The sequence below is a fragment of the Tupaia chinensis genome, unplaced genomic scaffold, assembly GCF_000334495.1.
Source record: "Tupaia chinensis unplaced genomic scaffold, TupChi_1.0 Scaffold000423_1, whole genome shotgun sequence".
In the NCBI taxonomy this organism is placed as follows: domain Eukaryota; kingdom Metazoa; phylum Chordata; class Mammalia; order Scandentia; family Tupaiidae; genus Tupaia; species Tupaia belangeri.
Genome location: NW_006159928.1, coordinates 7,211,619 through 7,227,130, shown reverse-complemented (window position 1 = coordinate 7,227,130; position 15,512 = coordinate 7,211,619). Strand labels below are relative to the sequence as shown.

Genomic DNA, 15,512 nt, shown 5'->3' with positions numbered 1-15,512 from the left:
TTCAGCAGATGGTGTGATGGTGTAATGGTTTTATCACTGGCCAACTGTGGTTTGAGTCCTGGACCTGGTGGCTTCAAACTCATACTGGGCACATGTGTATGCATGCCCAAAGCAAAAATGGCTCTTAAAAAAAAAAAAAAAAACTAGAAATGTTTGAAAAATATAATGGTAATGCTGATTTCTAAGTTGTGCAATTGACTAATAATTAAACTTCAGAATCAGCTGTAGTCCTTTCTTCTTTTTCTCTCCCCTGGTGTCTTACGCCTTCAGTAAACAAAGTGTGATATGACCATGGATGATTGACCCAATTTTGGTTGTTTAGTGAGTTGTTCTGTTGCCTTGGCAACAAAAGACAATGTAAGGCAGGGAGCATTGCTATCTTGGTTGATGCTTTTCTGAAAGATGCTTTCTTAATATGCATTAACATTTCATAATTATTTAACATTAACACTCCATAATTATTTTGTGTGGCAGGCAGAGGAAGCACATATTTAGAAAAAAAATACAAGTCTGAGCAAATCAGGGTCAGGAGGTGGTGTGGTGGTGAAGGCACCATATTCTCACTGGTCAACTGAGGTTCAAATCCTGGACCCGATGGCTTGAAAATCACGCTGGATGTGTATGCATGAGTGCTCAAAATCCCAGATGGAGAATGGAGAAGAAGGGATTATGGCACGACCATACCCCCTGAGGGGGTGATTACTCACTTTGCTTTTTGTCTCTCTCTCTGTTTCTTTCCAGTGAGTACACATGCCCTATGGAGGAAAAAAAAAGAAGTATAAGACACTTTATCGTGGTCCTTAAGATGAAGGGACATTTCCCTTGGCTGTTTTTTTTTTTTTTTTTTTTGGGGGGAGAGATTTTCACTGTAGGGCACGTGCGCTCGCCAGACAGACAGAGAGAGACATAGAGACAGAAAGCAAGAAATCACCCCCCAGGGGGGATGGTCACGCCGCAATCCCTTCTCCTCCATTCTCCTCTCGGGATCTTGGGCACGCACGCACATGCGCCTGGCGTGAGTTTTAAGCCACCGGGTCCGGGACACGAACCGCGGTCGACTACGTGGGAGTCCAGCGACATAGCCATTACGCTAACTGCTGATTCCCTCCCTTGGCTGTTTTTGATGCCATCTCAGTTATATCTCAGGTTGGAGAATGGGTGAAGCTCAGGAATAGGGAAAGGTTTTTGTTCTACATGCTAAGAAAAATAGCTTTAAAAGCATAATTAAGTGCCCTTATGGTTAAATCAAAATATACTTACGTAATCAAATTTTTACATATACTATAATTTAGTGGATGTCTTTTTTTTTTTTTTTTTAAGATTTTTGCCTTAGGGCACGTGGACTTGTTGAACTGAGAGTCAGATCAAACATGAGAACTTACCTCCCAGGGGGTTGGCCATGCCGCTTTTCCTTCTCCTCCATTCCCATCCTGGGATTTGGGGCATGCATGCACAAGTGTCCAGTGTGATTTTCAAGCTGCCAGGTCTGAGACTTGAACCATTATCAACCATATTAGAGTCCAGAGCCTTAACCACTATACCACCTGATGACCCCCTGGGACTGTCTGTTGTATTGCCACTCATCTGGAAATGATATTTCCATTCTTCAAACTCGTTAGATTTTTCATTTTGGGAGTTTATTAGATGCTTAGCAAGGTTGTTTTTTAGGTTCTGTTTAATTTCTGCAATTCTCCCCACCATCACCCTGTTGTATGAGTATATTGACCACAAGGTTATGATTATTATTTGAATCCAGTTCCCATAGTTTTGTTTCTGTTGCCTTGTTTGGGGCACTGTGCATTTCCTTCTTGGTCAGTTGGGGCTAGCTGTATTTATGAATCCGCTGGCAGTGCCCCTCTGAGTGGGAGCTGCTGAGACTGGCAGGCTCTGACTAGCCTAGAACGTGGACTGTGGCCACAGTTCTCCATGGGACACCTGCCTACATGGTTCCCCAGGAGCAGGTAATTTCACAGGGCTGTGTGCAGGAGAGGGTTGGCTCAGTGGTAAATCTGGCCGTGTTTTCCATTTGAACATAACAGCTGTGCCTTAAAATAAAAGGCAGCATCTCCACAAATCCCCTTCCAGAATTGCTGGCTGTTTAAAGTTTGGCTTCCGGTGCATATGGATCTGGCTTCTTGCTTCCTAGAAGACACTTGTGTTGACTCGGATACCTTTTCCTTTCAGATGAGCCCACGCTGCGCTCACCTGGCTCTCAAGCACTACCTGCTCAAGCCGGTGCAGAGGATCCCCCAGTACAGGCTGCTGCTGACAGGTGGGCGTCCTGGGCAGTTTCCGGCCTCCAACTCCTTCTGCTCTTAGGAGGTTCGGCCTTTCCTAAGAATGCCTCTTTATATCACTTCAGTAATGCTTTTGCCTCATACACAGATTCCTCTCCCATATAAGAGGGGAGTTCAGAAAGTGTGTGGAAAAGGCTGGACGTATAGCACTGTAAAGGGATTTTCACATTACCAATTGCAGTTCAAATCCTATCCTCGGCAGCTTGAGAAACACACTGGGTACATGTGCGTGCATGTCCAAAATTCTGACGAGGAGGAATGGAGCTAAAAGGATTGTGTTGTGGCCACACCCCACTGAGGGTGTTTTCTCTCTCTTCCTTTCTCCCTCTCCCTGTGAAATGCGCTCTCTGACAATAAAAAAAGGGGGAGTGTGGCAACAGATTTCATGGCTGACTCTGGTTTGAGTCCTGGACACAGCAGCCTGAAAAACACACCAGGCATGTGTGTGTGTCTGCTCAAAATTCTAAGAGGAGGGGCCAGCAAGGTGGCATGGTGGTTAGGGGTGCTGGATTTCCACATGGCCAACCATGATTTGAGTCCCGGACCTGGTGACTTGCTTTCTCACTTTCCCTCTCTCTCTCTTGCTCCTGCTCTGTCCAAATTAAAATAAATAAATGAATAAATAAAGTTAAATGAAATAATTCTTTTTTTTCCTTTTTTTTGAGAGGTTTTTGCTATAGGGCACATGCACTCACCAGTCAGAGAGAGAGAGAAAGACAGAAAGCGTGAAATCACCCCCCCCCCCAGGGGAGATGGCCACACCACAGTCCCTTCTCCTCTCCTCTCCTCTCGGGATCTTGGGCACGCATGCACACATGCCAAGCATGTTGATCAAGCTGCTGGGTCTGGGACTTAAACCACGTGCTCAGCCGTGTGGAACCCGGCTGCCTTAACCACGGGTTACAAAGCTGGCCCAGCATCCGTGTACTTCTGTTATCATTTCGAGGTCATAATTGTCCTAGGTCTGTACTTCCTATTGTACTTTAGGTTTACAGAGCTATCTAGTGTTGCCAATAGTTTTTTGTTTTTGTTTTTATAAAGAAAAGGAAACTGTGATTTGAATGAAGATATGTGTTGTACTCAGGGCTTTATATTCACTGGCTCTTTAAATCCTCTCTGTAGCCTTTCAAATATCACAATAGTCTTCCTTTTTTATAATGTTTTTCCTTTTTTTTCAAGTTTGCTACAGGGTGCATGCAGTCTCTGGAGGTGGGAGTGATGGAGGAGTAAGAAAGCACCCCCCGTGGGGAATGGCCACACTGTAGTCCCTTCTACTGCATTCTCCTCTTTGGGTTTTTGGGCATACACATACACACAGCCAGCATGTTTTTTGTTTTTTGTTTTTTTGTGGTTTTTTTTAGAGGTTTTTTTTGCTATAGGGTACGCGCGCTCACCAGAAAGACAGAGAGACAGAGAGATAGAAAGCGAGAAATCACCCCCCGGGGGGATGGCCACGCCGCAATCCCTTCTCCTCCATTCTCCTCTCAGGACCTTGGGCACACACACACATGCACCTAGCGTGAGTTTAAGCCACCGGGTCCGAGACTCATACCGCGGTCAACTACATGGGAGTTCAGCAACATAGCCATTACTCTAACTGCTGGTCCCAGCATGTTTTTTCAAGCTGACAGATCTGGGTCTCAAACTGTGCTGTCAGCTATGTGGGATCTAGCTGCCATAACCACCATACTATTGACTGATCCAATCACAATATTCTTTTTTTATCTTTTCCATTTTTTTAGGTTTTTGCCATAGGGCATGTGAGCTCACTGGAGAGAGAGAGAGAAGGTGAGAAATCACCTCCTGGGGGAAAAGCCACATCCAGTCCCTTCTCCTCCATTCTCCTCTTCAGGTTTTAGACATATCCGCACATGCGCATGATTTTCAAGCTGCCAAGTCCAGGACTCAAACCTCTATTGACTGTGGGAATCCAACACCTTAACTACCACTCTACCTCCTTGTTCCCACAAATTTTCTTTTTTAGATGAGATTAAAAGCATGTAAAAATTAAATAGTTTTGCTTCACAAAAATGCTGCTTTAGTCTCAGTACCAAGCACATTATCCAGCACACACTATAGGTCCTGGAATATTTGCTGAAACGTATTGCATGTACAGTGACTGAATATGTACTTGCATTGAAAGTTGTCTTAGGGACCAGCAAATGGCCTCATGGTTACATTGCTGGACTCCTATACAGTAGACTGCGATTTGAGTCCTGAACTCAAGGCATAAAACTCACACCAGGCATGTTTGTGTGTGTGTTCTCAAAATTCTGAGAGAAGAATGAAGGAGAAGGGATTTGAATGTGGCCATCCCCCCTGGAATAGGGGGTGATTTCTCACTTTCTGTCTCTTTGTTTATCCAGCACCCTATAGCAAAAATCTCTCTTCTAAAAAAATAATGGATGAGGACATTGAAATGCCCCCATGACACTAAAGTCAATCTTTTGTATTTCATATAAATACATTTGTAGGTGCTCCTTTTGTATCACTGTCCTGAAGAAATGGCAGGGATGTTTTTCTCCTTAATCATTTTTTCTTCAAGAGCTCTTTGAAGATCGTAGGTAAACCCTGGAAAACCAGAATTTGCTCTTTTCTCTTTGTGTAAAGATTCTAGCCTTCTAAGCTCATCCAGTGGAAGACTGAGTGCTGGTAGGAAAGACTTGCCTTTCAGGCCTAGCACCTGCCTATCCTAGGTGTGTCAAGTACTTAATTTATTGTGAACCAGTCACTGTGATTCTCTCTGGAGTGACATAAGGCAAAACAAATAATTTGAGGATATCCTGTCCATCTGTCCTTTCTTTCCTCTGCTTTTGGCAGAGAAATAAGATACACAGGACAAAAGGAAGCATGATACGCATGTTGTATTTTTGCTAGATAGATTCAATTCTGTGTCATAAACAGCTCTTGAATGGCTTAGGCTATTTCCACAGTGGTCTAATGAAGTACTGTTTGTAGTAGCGAAAGACAAGTATGATTTTAAATGTGAGAAGAATAGAATAAGATTATGAAATGTTTAATGTAAAATGTTATTCCCCACACTGTGATTGATCTAAGTGGTGAAAAAACTACATGCACATTTAATTTGGGTTTCCTGATCAGTTTATCGATTGAGAAGTGGTGAGATAGCAAAAGCAGATTTTCGCTAAGAAAACAGATCTCAGGCCAAGCCTATGGTGAAGTGGTAAAAGGAGCCAGATCCTACACATCCAACCACAGTGTGAATCCCACTCCTCGGTGGCTTTGAAAAACACACCAGGCAAGTGAACATGTGTGCCCCAAATCCTGAAAGGATGAAAAAACTGAGGAAAAGGGATTATGGTTTAACTATGCCTCATTAGGGAGTTCTCTCTCTCTCTCTCTCTCTCTTCCCCTCTATACCTATCTAACTCTGCAAAGGTATGGGCCCTCTATCAATTGAGGGAAGGAAAAAAAACAAAACGATGATGTCATTTGTATTATAATAACAATGTCTGTGAGTTTTGAGTCATTTTGAGTTTTGAAGTGCCTCTTGTTTGATATGAAGCCAGTTTTGGGGCCAGCAGTTGGCATAATGACTATGTCGGTGGACTCCCATGTAGCCGACCGCGGTTCAAGTCCTGGACCCAGTGGTTTAAACTCACTGGGCGCGTGTGTGTCCATGCCCAAGATCCTGAGAGGAGAATGGAGAAGAGGGATTGCAGTGTGGCCACCCCTCCTGGAGGGTGATTTCTTGCTCTCTGTCTCTCTGTCTCTCTCTGTCTTTCTGGTGAGTGCACACGCCCTATAGCAACAACCTCTCAAAAAGAAAAATGTGAAACCAGTTTCCTTTTTTCTTTTTAAGAATTATTTATTTATTCAGTCTTAATTATTGTTATTATATTTTTACTTTGACCAGAGAGAGAGACAGAGAACAGAAAAGTGAGAAAGTAAGCTACCAGGTACAGGACTTGAACTGGGGCTAGCTATATGGGAGTCCAGCACCCCAACCACTACATCACCCTCATTCACTTTCTTTATTAAATTGGAACGTCTTCTCCATTATTTAATTGACACACAGGACCTCACACACAGCACTGGGGTTAGGTTGCTGGAGGGATAAAGGTGGTAAATGGCTTGCCTTGAAACCACAAAGTCAGGACCTAATAAAAGACCATAGACAATGCAAAGAAATAACATAGACTTCATGTTCTTTGTCCTCTGCTTTTTCTTCCATTGACAGAAATCCTCCTTTTCCTTCTAGCCTGGCCTGGAGTTCCTCTGTTTCTCTCTGAAGCCATTTCTGAGAACCCCAGTTCTTCGTGACCTCTAGTGTCAGTGTCCTGGGACTTAGCAAATACTTATGCAATGCCTTCTGAATTTGCTGATATTTACATAATTCAAAATACTGGATCTTTAATTTGGGTGTAGACTCCCTGAGATTAGGAGTTATATCTGTAACTTTGTGTCCCTAAAATATCTGGGCCTGTTTTATCTGGAAACTGTTCCAAATTATCTGGAAATAATTTGGGTGGGTTTTTGGCTAGGTTTAGAACTGCCCATGAGCCGTAAACTTTTACCCCAAAGAACAACACTGAGAAGTAGAAATTAAGATACCCAAGGTATGTGGAAATTATTTCTTCTTCTAAAATAGAAAGCACATTCTGGAATAGTGTGTTGTCCTGCCAAAGGCTGCCCCTTATAGTATTAATCGAAGCACCTAAGGTTGTATAACCTAGATATACAGGGTCAAACTAAGGTTTGGTTTATATTTTTATGTAAAATTCTGATTGTTTTCAATTCTCATTTTTGTGATGTTCCAATTGTTCTCTACTTTGCACAATATTTCTGTTGATATCAAAGTGCCCTTGTATGTGCACCTAGATTTTCAGAAGTTGGGTTTTAAGTTATTGGGTCGTCGGAAAAGTCTTGATGCATTTTTACGTAGAAAAATATGTCATGACTTTTTCAATGATCCAACATAAGTTGCATCTATTCAAACATGTTAATTCATTGGCTCCCACTTTGTAAAAATGAGCTCAAATGATTTAATCCAACGATCTTGTGAGTACTTTTATTTCCATTTTGGAATTGAAATCATTCCAAATATACAGAATGTACAGGAGCAGGAAGGAGGAGAGAGATTTTATATGATGTAAATCTTGTTGTTTCTGATTTATTAATGAGTTCCAGGCAGAGAAGGGAAGGATTCCTGCCTGACTTGGTATAAGTAGATTTGTGCTGCCTTAGTTTTCTGGGAGAGGAAGACTGAGAAATGAATAGATGAAGTTCTGATAAGATAGGATGGTTTCTGGGACCAGCTGGTGGCGTGCTGGTTAAGGCCCTGGACCCTCCCACATGGCTGACCACGGTTCAAATCCCAGACCTGATGGCTTGCTTTTCCCACTTTCTCTCCTCCCCCTCTCCCTGTTCAAATGAAAAATAAATGAATGAATAAATAAAATTAAATAGTTTTTTTTTTTTAAAGATAGGATGGCTTTTTTTGGAATCCTTTTAGGCAAAGGTGACTGGAAATCCCCAGATACAGCAGTCCCACAATATTATTCAAACAATCCTCCTACTGTCTTGCAATGTTTTTTCTGGAAGTCATCTGGGTGACTGAAGATATTTTACTTAGTCTATTTCTTCTTTCTTTTTAGCAGAAAAACTTCCAAATAAATTCTTGGTAGTTTGTGTGTGTGTGTGTGTGTGTGTGTGTCTGTGTGTGTGTGTTGTGTGGGGTTTTTTTAGGTCAACTCAAAACAAGAGAATGCATACAGCTGTGTAATGGAATGCTTAAGGAAGAATAAATGAGTGATTTACTTACTTTAAGCCTAAAAGCTTGTACATTTTTTTCTGGTATTGGCTTCTCTGAGGCCAGTGTATCAGTCTAAGCCCTTTAAAAAATTTATTTATCTTTTTTTTTTTTTAAGAGGCGTTTGCCTTAGGGCATGTGTGCTCATCATGGTGGTAGGGGGGAGGTGGAGGGAGACAGAGACAGTGAGAGAGAAAGTGAGAAGTCACTGGCTGACTGTGTGGGTCAAGTCCTAGAAGGCTTAGAAAACACACCAGATGGGGGCCAGCAGTTGGTGTCATGACTATGTTGCTGGACTCTATTGACTGTGGGAATCCAACACCTTAACTACCACTCTACCTCCTTGTTCCCACAAATTTTCTTTTTTAGATGAGATTAAAAGCATGTAAAAATTAAATAGTTTTGCTTCACAAAAATGCTGCTTTAGTCTCAGTACCAAGCACATTATCCAGCACACACTATAGGTCCTGGAATATTTGCTGAAACGTATTGCATGTACAGTGACTGAATATGTACTTGCATTGAAAGTTGTCTTAGGGACCAGCAAATGGCCTCATGGTTACATTGCTGGACTCCTATACAGTAGACTGCGATTTGAGTCCTGAACTCAAGGCATAAAACTCACACCAGGCATGTTTGTGTGTGTGTTCTCAAAATTCTGAGAGAAGAATGAAGGAGAAGGGATTTGAATGTGGCCATCCCCCCTGGAATAGGGGGTGATTTCTCACTTTCTGTCTCTTTGTTTATCCAGCACCCTATAGCAAAAATCTCTCTTCTAAAAAAATAATGGATGAGGACATTGAAATGCCCCCATGACACTAAAGTCAATCTTTTGTATTTCATATAAATACATTTGTAGGTGCTCCTTTTGTATCACTGTCCTGAAGAAATGGCAGGGATGTTTTTCTCCTTAATCATTTTTTCTTCAAGAGCTCTTTGAAGATCGTAGGTAAACCCTGGAAAACCAGAATTTGCTCTTTTCTCTTTGTGTAAAGATTCTAGCCTTCTAAGCTCATCCAGTGGAAGACTGAGTGCTGGTAGGAAAGACTTGCCTTTCAGGCCTAGCACCTGCCTATCCTAGGTGTGTCAAGTACTTAATTTATTGTGAACCAGTCACTGTGATTCTCTCTGGAGTGACATAAGGCAAAACAAATAATTTGAGGATATCCTGTCCATCTGTCCTTTCTTTCCTCTGCTTTTGGCAGAGAAATAAGATACACAGGACAAAAGGAAGCATGATACGCATGTTGTATTTTTGCTAGATAGATTCAATTCTGTGTCATAAACAGCTCTTGAATGGCTTAGGCTATTTCCACAGTGGTCTAATGAAGTACTGTTTGTAGTAGCGAAAGACAAGTATGATTTTAAATGTGAGAAGAATAGAATAAGATTATGAAATGTTTAATGTAAAATGTTATTCCCCACACTGTGATTGATCTAAGTGGTGAAAAAACTACATGCACATTTAATTTGGGTTTCCTGATCAGTTTATCGATTGAGAAGTGGTGAGATAGCAAAAGCAGATTTTCGCTAAGAAAACAGATCTCAGGCCAAGCCTATGGTGAAGTGGTAAAAGGAGCCAGATCCTACACATCCAACCACAGTGTGAATCCCACTCCTCGGTGGCTTTGAAAAACACACCAGGCAAGTGAACATGTGTGCCCCAAATCCTGAAAGGATGAAAAAACTGAGGAAAAGGGATTATGGTTTAACTATGCCTCATTAGGGAGTTCTCTCTCTCTCTCTCTCTCTCTTCCCCTCTATACCTATCTAACTCTGCAAAGGTATGGGCCCTCTATCAATTGAGGGAAGGAAAAAAAACAAAACGATGATGTCATTTGTATTATAATAACAATGTCTGTGAGTTTTGAGTCATTTTGAGTTTTGAAGTGCCTCTTGTTTGATATGAAGCCAGTTTTGGGGCCAGCAGTTGGCATAATGACTATGTCGGTGGACTCCCATGTAGCCGACCGCGGTTCAAGTCCTGGACCCAGTGGTTTAAACTCACTGGGCGCGTGTGTGTCCATGCCCAAGATCCTGAGAGGAGAATGGAGAAGAGGGATTGCAGTGTGGCCACCCCTCCTGGAGGGTGATTTCTTGCTCTCTGTCTCTCTGTCTCTCTCTGTCTTTCTGGTGAGTGCACACGCCCTATAGCAACAACCTCTCAAAAAGAAAAATGTGAAACCAGTTTCCTTTTTTCTTTTTAAGAATTATTTATTTATTCAGTCTTAATTATTGTTATTATATTTTTACTTTGACCAGAGAGAGAGACAGAGAACAGAAAAGTGAGAAAGTAAGCTACCAGGTACAGGACTTGAACTGGGGCTAGCTATATGGGAGTCCAGCACCCCAACCACTACATCACCCTCATTCACTTTCTTTATTAAATTGGAACGTCTTCTCCATTATTTAATTGACACACAGGACCTCACACACAGCACTGGGGTTAGGTTGCTGGAGGGATAAAGGTGGTAAATGGCTTGCCTTGAAACCACAAAGTCAGGACCTAATAAAAGACCATAGACAATGCAAAGAAATAACATAGACTTCATGTTCTTTGTCCTCTGCTTTTTCTTCCATTGACAGAAATCCTCCTTTTCCTTCTAGCCTGGCCTGGAGTTCCTCTGTTTCTCTCTGAAGCCATTTCTGAGAACCCCAGTTCTTCGTGACCTCTAGTGTCAGTGTCCTGGGACTTAGCAAATACTTATGCAATGCCTTCTGAATTTGCTGATATTTACATAATTCAAAATACTGGATCTTTAATTTGGGTGTAGACTCCCTGAGATTAGGAGTTATATCTGTAACTTTGTGTCCCTAAAATATCTGGGCCTGTTTTATCTGGAAACTGTTCCAAATTATCTGGAAATAATTTGGGTGGGTTTTTGGCTAGGTTTAGAACTGCCCATGAGCCGTAAACTTTTACCCCAAAGAACAACACTGAGAAGTAGAAATTAAGATACCCAAGGTATGTGGAAATTATTTCTTCTTCTAAAATAGAAAGCACATTCTGGAATAGTGTGTTGTCCTGCCAAAGGCTGCCCCTTATAGTATTAATCGAAGCACCTAAGGTTGTATAACCTAGATATACAGGGTCAAACTAAGGTTTGGTTTATATTTTTATGTAAAATTCTGATTGTTTTCAATTCTCATTTTTGTGATGTTCCAATTGTTCTCTACTTTGCACAATATTTCTGTTGATATCAAAGTGCCCTTGTATGTGCACCTAGATTTTCAGAAGTTGGGTTTTAAGTTATTGGGTCGTCGGAAAAGTCTTGATGCATTTTTACGTAGAAAAATATGTCATGACTTTTTCAATGATCCAACATAAGTTGCATCTATTCAAACATGTTAATTCATTGGCTCCCACTTTGTAAAAATGAGCTCAAATGATTTAATCCAACGATCTTGTGAGTACTTTTATTTCCATTTTGGAATTGAAATCATTCCAAATATACAGAATGTACAGGAGCAGGAAGGAGGAGAGAGATTTTATATGATGTAAATCTTGTTGTTTCTGATTTATTAATGAGTTCCAGGCAGAGAAGGGAAGGATTCCTGCCTGACTTGGTATAAGTAGATTTGTGCTGCCTTAGTTTTCTGGGAGAGGAAGACTGAGAAATGAATAGATGAAGTTCTGATAAGATAGGATGGTTTCTGGGACCAGCTGGTGGCGTGCTGGTTAAGGCCCTGGACCCTCCCACATGGCTGACCACGGTTCAAATCCCAGACCTGATGGCTTGCTTTTCCCACTTTCTCTCCTCCCCCTCTCCCTGTTCAAATGAAAAATAAATGAATGAATAAATAAAATTAAATAGTTTTTTTTTTTTAAATATAGGATGGCTTTTTTTGGAATCCTTTTAGGCAAAGGTGACTGGAAATCCCCAGATACAGCAGTCCCACAATATTATTCAAACAATCCTCCTACTGTCTTGCAATGTTTTTTCTGGAAGTCATCTGGGTGACTGAAGATATTTTACTTAGTCTATTTCTTCTTTCTTTTTAGCAGAAAAACTTCCAAATAAATTCTTGGTAGTGTGTGTGTGTGTGTGTGTGTGTGTGTGTGTGTGTCTGTGTGTGTGTGTTGTGTGGGGTTTTTTTAGGTCAACTCAAAACAAGAGAATGCATACAGCTGTGTAATGGAATGCTTAAGGAAGAATAAATGAGTGATTTACTTACTTTAAGCCTAAAAGCTTGTACATTTTTTTCTGGTATTGGCTTCTCTGAGGCCAGTGTATCAGTCTAAGCCCTTTAAAAAATTTATTTATCTTTTTTTTTTTTTAAGAGGCGTTTGCCTTAGGGCATGTGTGCTCATCATGGTGGTAGGGGGGAGGTGGAGGGAGACAGAGACAGTGAGAGAGAAAGTGAGAAGTCACTGGCTGACTGTGTGGGTCAAGTCCTAGAAGGCTTAGAAAACACACCAGATGGGGGCCAGCAGTTGGTGTCATGACTATGTTGCTGGACTCCCATGCAGTCGACTGCGGTTTGAGCCCTGGACCCAGTGGCTTTAACTCATGCTGAGTGTGTGTGCATGTATGTGTGCGTGCCCAAAATCCCACCAGGAGAATGGAAGAGAAGGAATTGCGGTGTGGCCATCCCCCCGGGGGCAGTGGGGGTGTGTGTGATTTCTTGCTTTCTGTCTCTTTCTCTGTTGAGCGTATGCACCCTATAGCAAAAACCTCTCCCCAAAAAAAGAAAAGAAAAAACACACCAGATGCATGTGCATGTCACGTAGGGACGCAGGGGCACAGGAGAGATGGGGCCCACACTCGCAGTGACATGGATTCTTGCCCCATGCTCAGGAAGAATTAGAGTCACGGACACAGAGAGTCGGTATAGCAAAAGAGGAGTTTATCAGCAAAGAGGAGAATTTATTGATAAAGTGAGGAGTTTATTAAAGGAGAGGGAAGGGCAAACAGAGCTCCCAAGAAGGGAGGACCCTGGAAAACGGGTTGTCCAGGAAGAACTGTGGCAAGGCGTTTTTATGTGGATCAGACTTGGGTACTAGGGTTCTATGTGGGGCTTGTGCATGAGTTCCCCTCCTGGTAGGAAGGGCCACGTGCTTGGTGGATCAGGTTATTCTCCTAATTTTTAAGTGGGTACCAAGGTCAGGAGAGTCTTTGTCCAGAAGCTTTGGGCCATGAAAACCATTATCTTGTCTTCTTCCTGGAATGGGATGGGGCATGGAGGAAGCATTTGTTTTAGGTCTAGGTCAGGCTGCCTAGGTCAGTCACTGCGCCTTCCCTGCCTTCATCTCAAAACTCAGCCATTTTGTGATTCCACTTTGGGCCTATACCCTAACTATTTTATAGGGTCCCTGTCTTTACCTCACAGAATCTTGAGAGGAAGGAGGAGGAGAAGGGATTGTGGCTTGGGAAGGGGGGAGTGCTTTCTCATTTAACTCACTCTTCTCTGGCTAGTGCATGGACCCTATAGTAAATTTTTAAAAATAAATAAAATAAAAAGAATGAATGAGTGACAGTGGTCTTCTAGTCACCCAGGCACATAATTCATGGGTGGGACTGAAATCCTTCCTTTCTTTTCTCTCCAGCAGGATCTGCCAGTAGGTTTTTCTCTACCTCTCATTTCAGTTTTTTTTCATTAGGTCCTAGACCAAGTTTTTTTGTTGTCCTTGTTTGTTTGTTTTTCTTTTTTAATCGCCAATGGGCACATGCACTTGTGAGAGAGAAAGAAGGCACCCCCAAGTGGGTATGGTCACACCACAATCTCTTTTCCTTCATTTCTGCATCCCTTCAGGATTTGGGGCACACACACACACACACACATGCACGCACGCACGCACGCACGCACCCGGCATGCTTTAACGCTGCCATGGCCAGGTTTGGAATGAACATCAACCCTGTGAGACCGGGCTCCACGTGCTCTGCCCCTGACTGCTGCACTCACTGTGTACAGGGCTGGCCCGGGCAGGCCTTTCTGGGCTCGTGCCAAACTGTGCGGGTTGTGACAGTATTTTCCTACCTGGCAGAGCTGCCTCTGGCCTCTCCCCGTGTACCCTAGCACAGGATCACTTCATTTCTCCTACAAAGACAGACTTTGATTCTGCTTGTTAGAAAACTTCATATATGTACGTATTTCCAAAATATTTGCACCAGAATAAACTCATGCCAATTCTGTTTTTGCACAAACTTTTTTTTTTTTTTGGATTGGTTTTTCACTATAGGGCGCGTGCGCTCTCCAGACAGAGAGAGACATAGAGACAGAAATTTGCACAAACTTTTTGAAGGCCCTTTTGAATTCCTGAACCTTCTTTGCCTTTGCCCTAGCTGTAGCTGGTCTCTCACCCTCTCATGAAATCTCTCCGTCAGGGCCACATTCTCTTCTCCATTAACACACATGCATGCATACATCATATATACATGCATACATATATACTGGGTCATTGGGAAAGTCATGATGCATTTTTGCTAGAAAAACAGGAAAATACATCATGACCTTCCTGATGACCTAATATATATACATGTGTGTGTATATATACATGTATGTGTGTATATATATACACACACGTACATACATACATTCACACACCCATACAAACATATATACAAACACACATATGTTTACACATACACATAATACATATGTGTGTATATACACACATACACACATGTGTGTATGTATGTATGTGTATATGTATGTATATGTGTCTGCCCTGAGCTGGATACCTGTATACACCGGCAAACAGCAGAATAGTGTCCCCTGTCCCAAGGAACCTATGGTTGTCCTTTTTGAGGCCACACGCAACCACTCAGGCTCCTGCTAAGATTTTCCTCTTTTCTCTTTCTCTCACTTTTTAAATTTGTTGCTTTGCAGAGAGTGACAAAAAGGGAGAGGGAAAAACACTTCCAGTGGGCTATGGTCATGCTGCAATCCTTTCGCCTTCATTTCTCTGACCACTGACTGGGCCACAGGGCCAGCCTGAGATCTTCCTCTTCTCAGTTCCTAAGAACTGTAATGATCTTCCCACTTGTTTTATGACTAGATCTTTCCGTCGTTGAATTATTTCGCAGGTCTGCATCATGTTATCTCAACTAGATGGTAAACCTATTTAAAGGCGGACTTCGAAGCAAGTAGCATTCATAGCAGATAGATGTTCATCCAGTTTGAGGGAATATATTCTGATTGAGGGAAATAATTCTGATTTGTTATTTCCCTTTGAAGGTATTTTTAATAGATTTGATAAATATCTAAGTATTATTAAAAAGATAATAAAGTCTCTTTTCATTCTCTACTATCCAGAAAGGACTATCGTAGATCTTTTTAGATTTTTGGCTCTATAGTATATGGGGGTTTTTTTTGGTATAGAAAGTCTTTTATTTTAACAGTGGTGTTGAAACAAGTTGAATCAGTGAGGATCATATTGGAGAAAATATAATGAAAAATATAATTTAAAAATTCCTCTGAAAATCTTGTTCAGGTCTATA

General features: G+C 41.8%; 1 protein-coding gene across 4 annotated transcripts in view; it reads left to right on the top strand.

The window, feature by feature from the left end:
• Positions 1-15,512, top strand: part of FGD6 (FYVE, RhoGEF and PH domain containing 6) — a 139,041-nt gene that overhangs the window by 83,103 nt on the left and 40,426 nt on the right. For all 4 annotated transcript variants that reach the window (XM_006154866.3, XM_006154865.3, XM_014590263.2 and 1 more), the window contains exon 8: positions 2,185-2,272. In XM_006154866.3, coding sequence (XP_006154928.1) covers positions 2,185-2,272 — 88 coding nt within the window. The remainder of the gene's footprint in view (positions 1-2,184; positions 2,273-15,512) is intronic.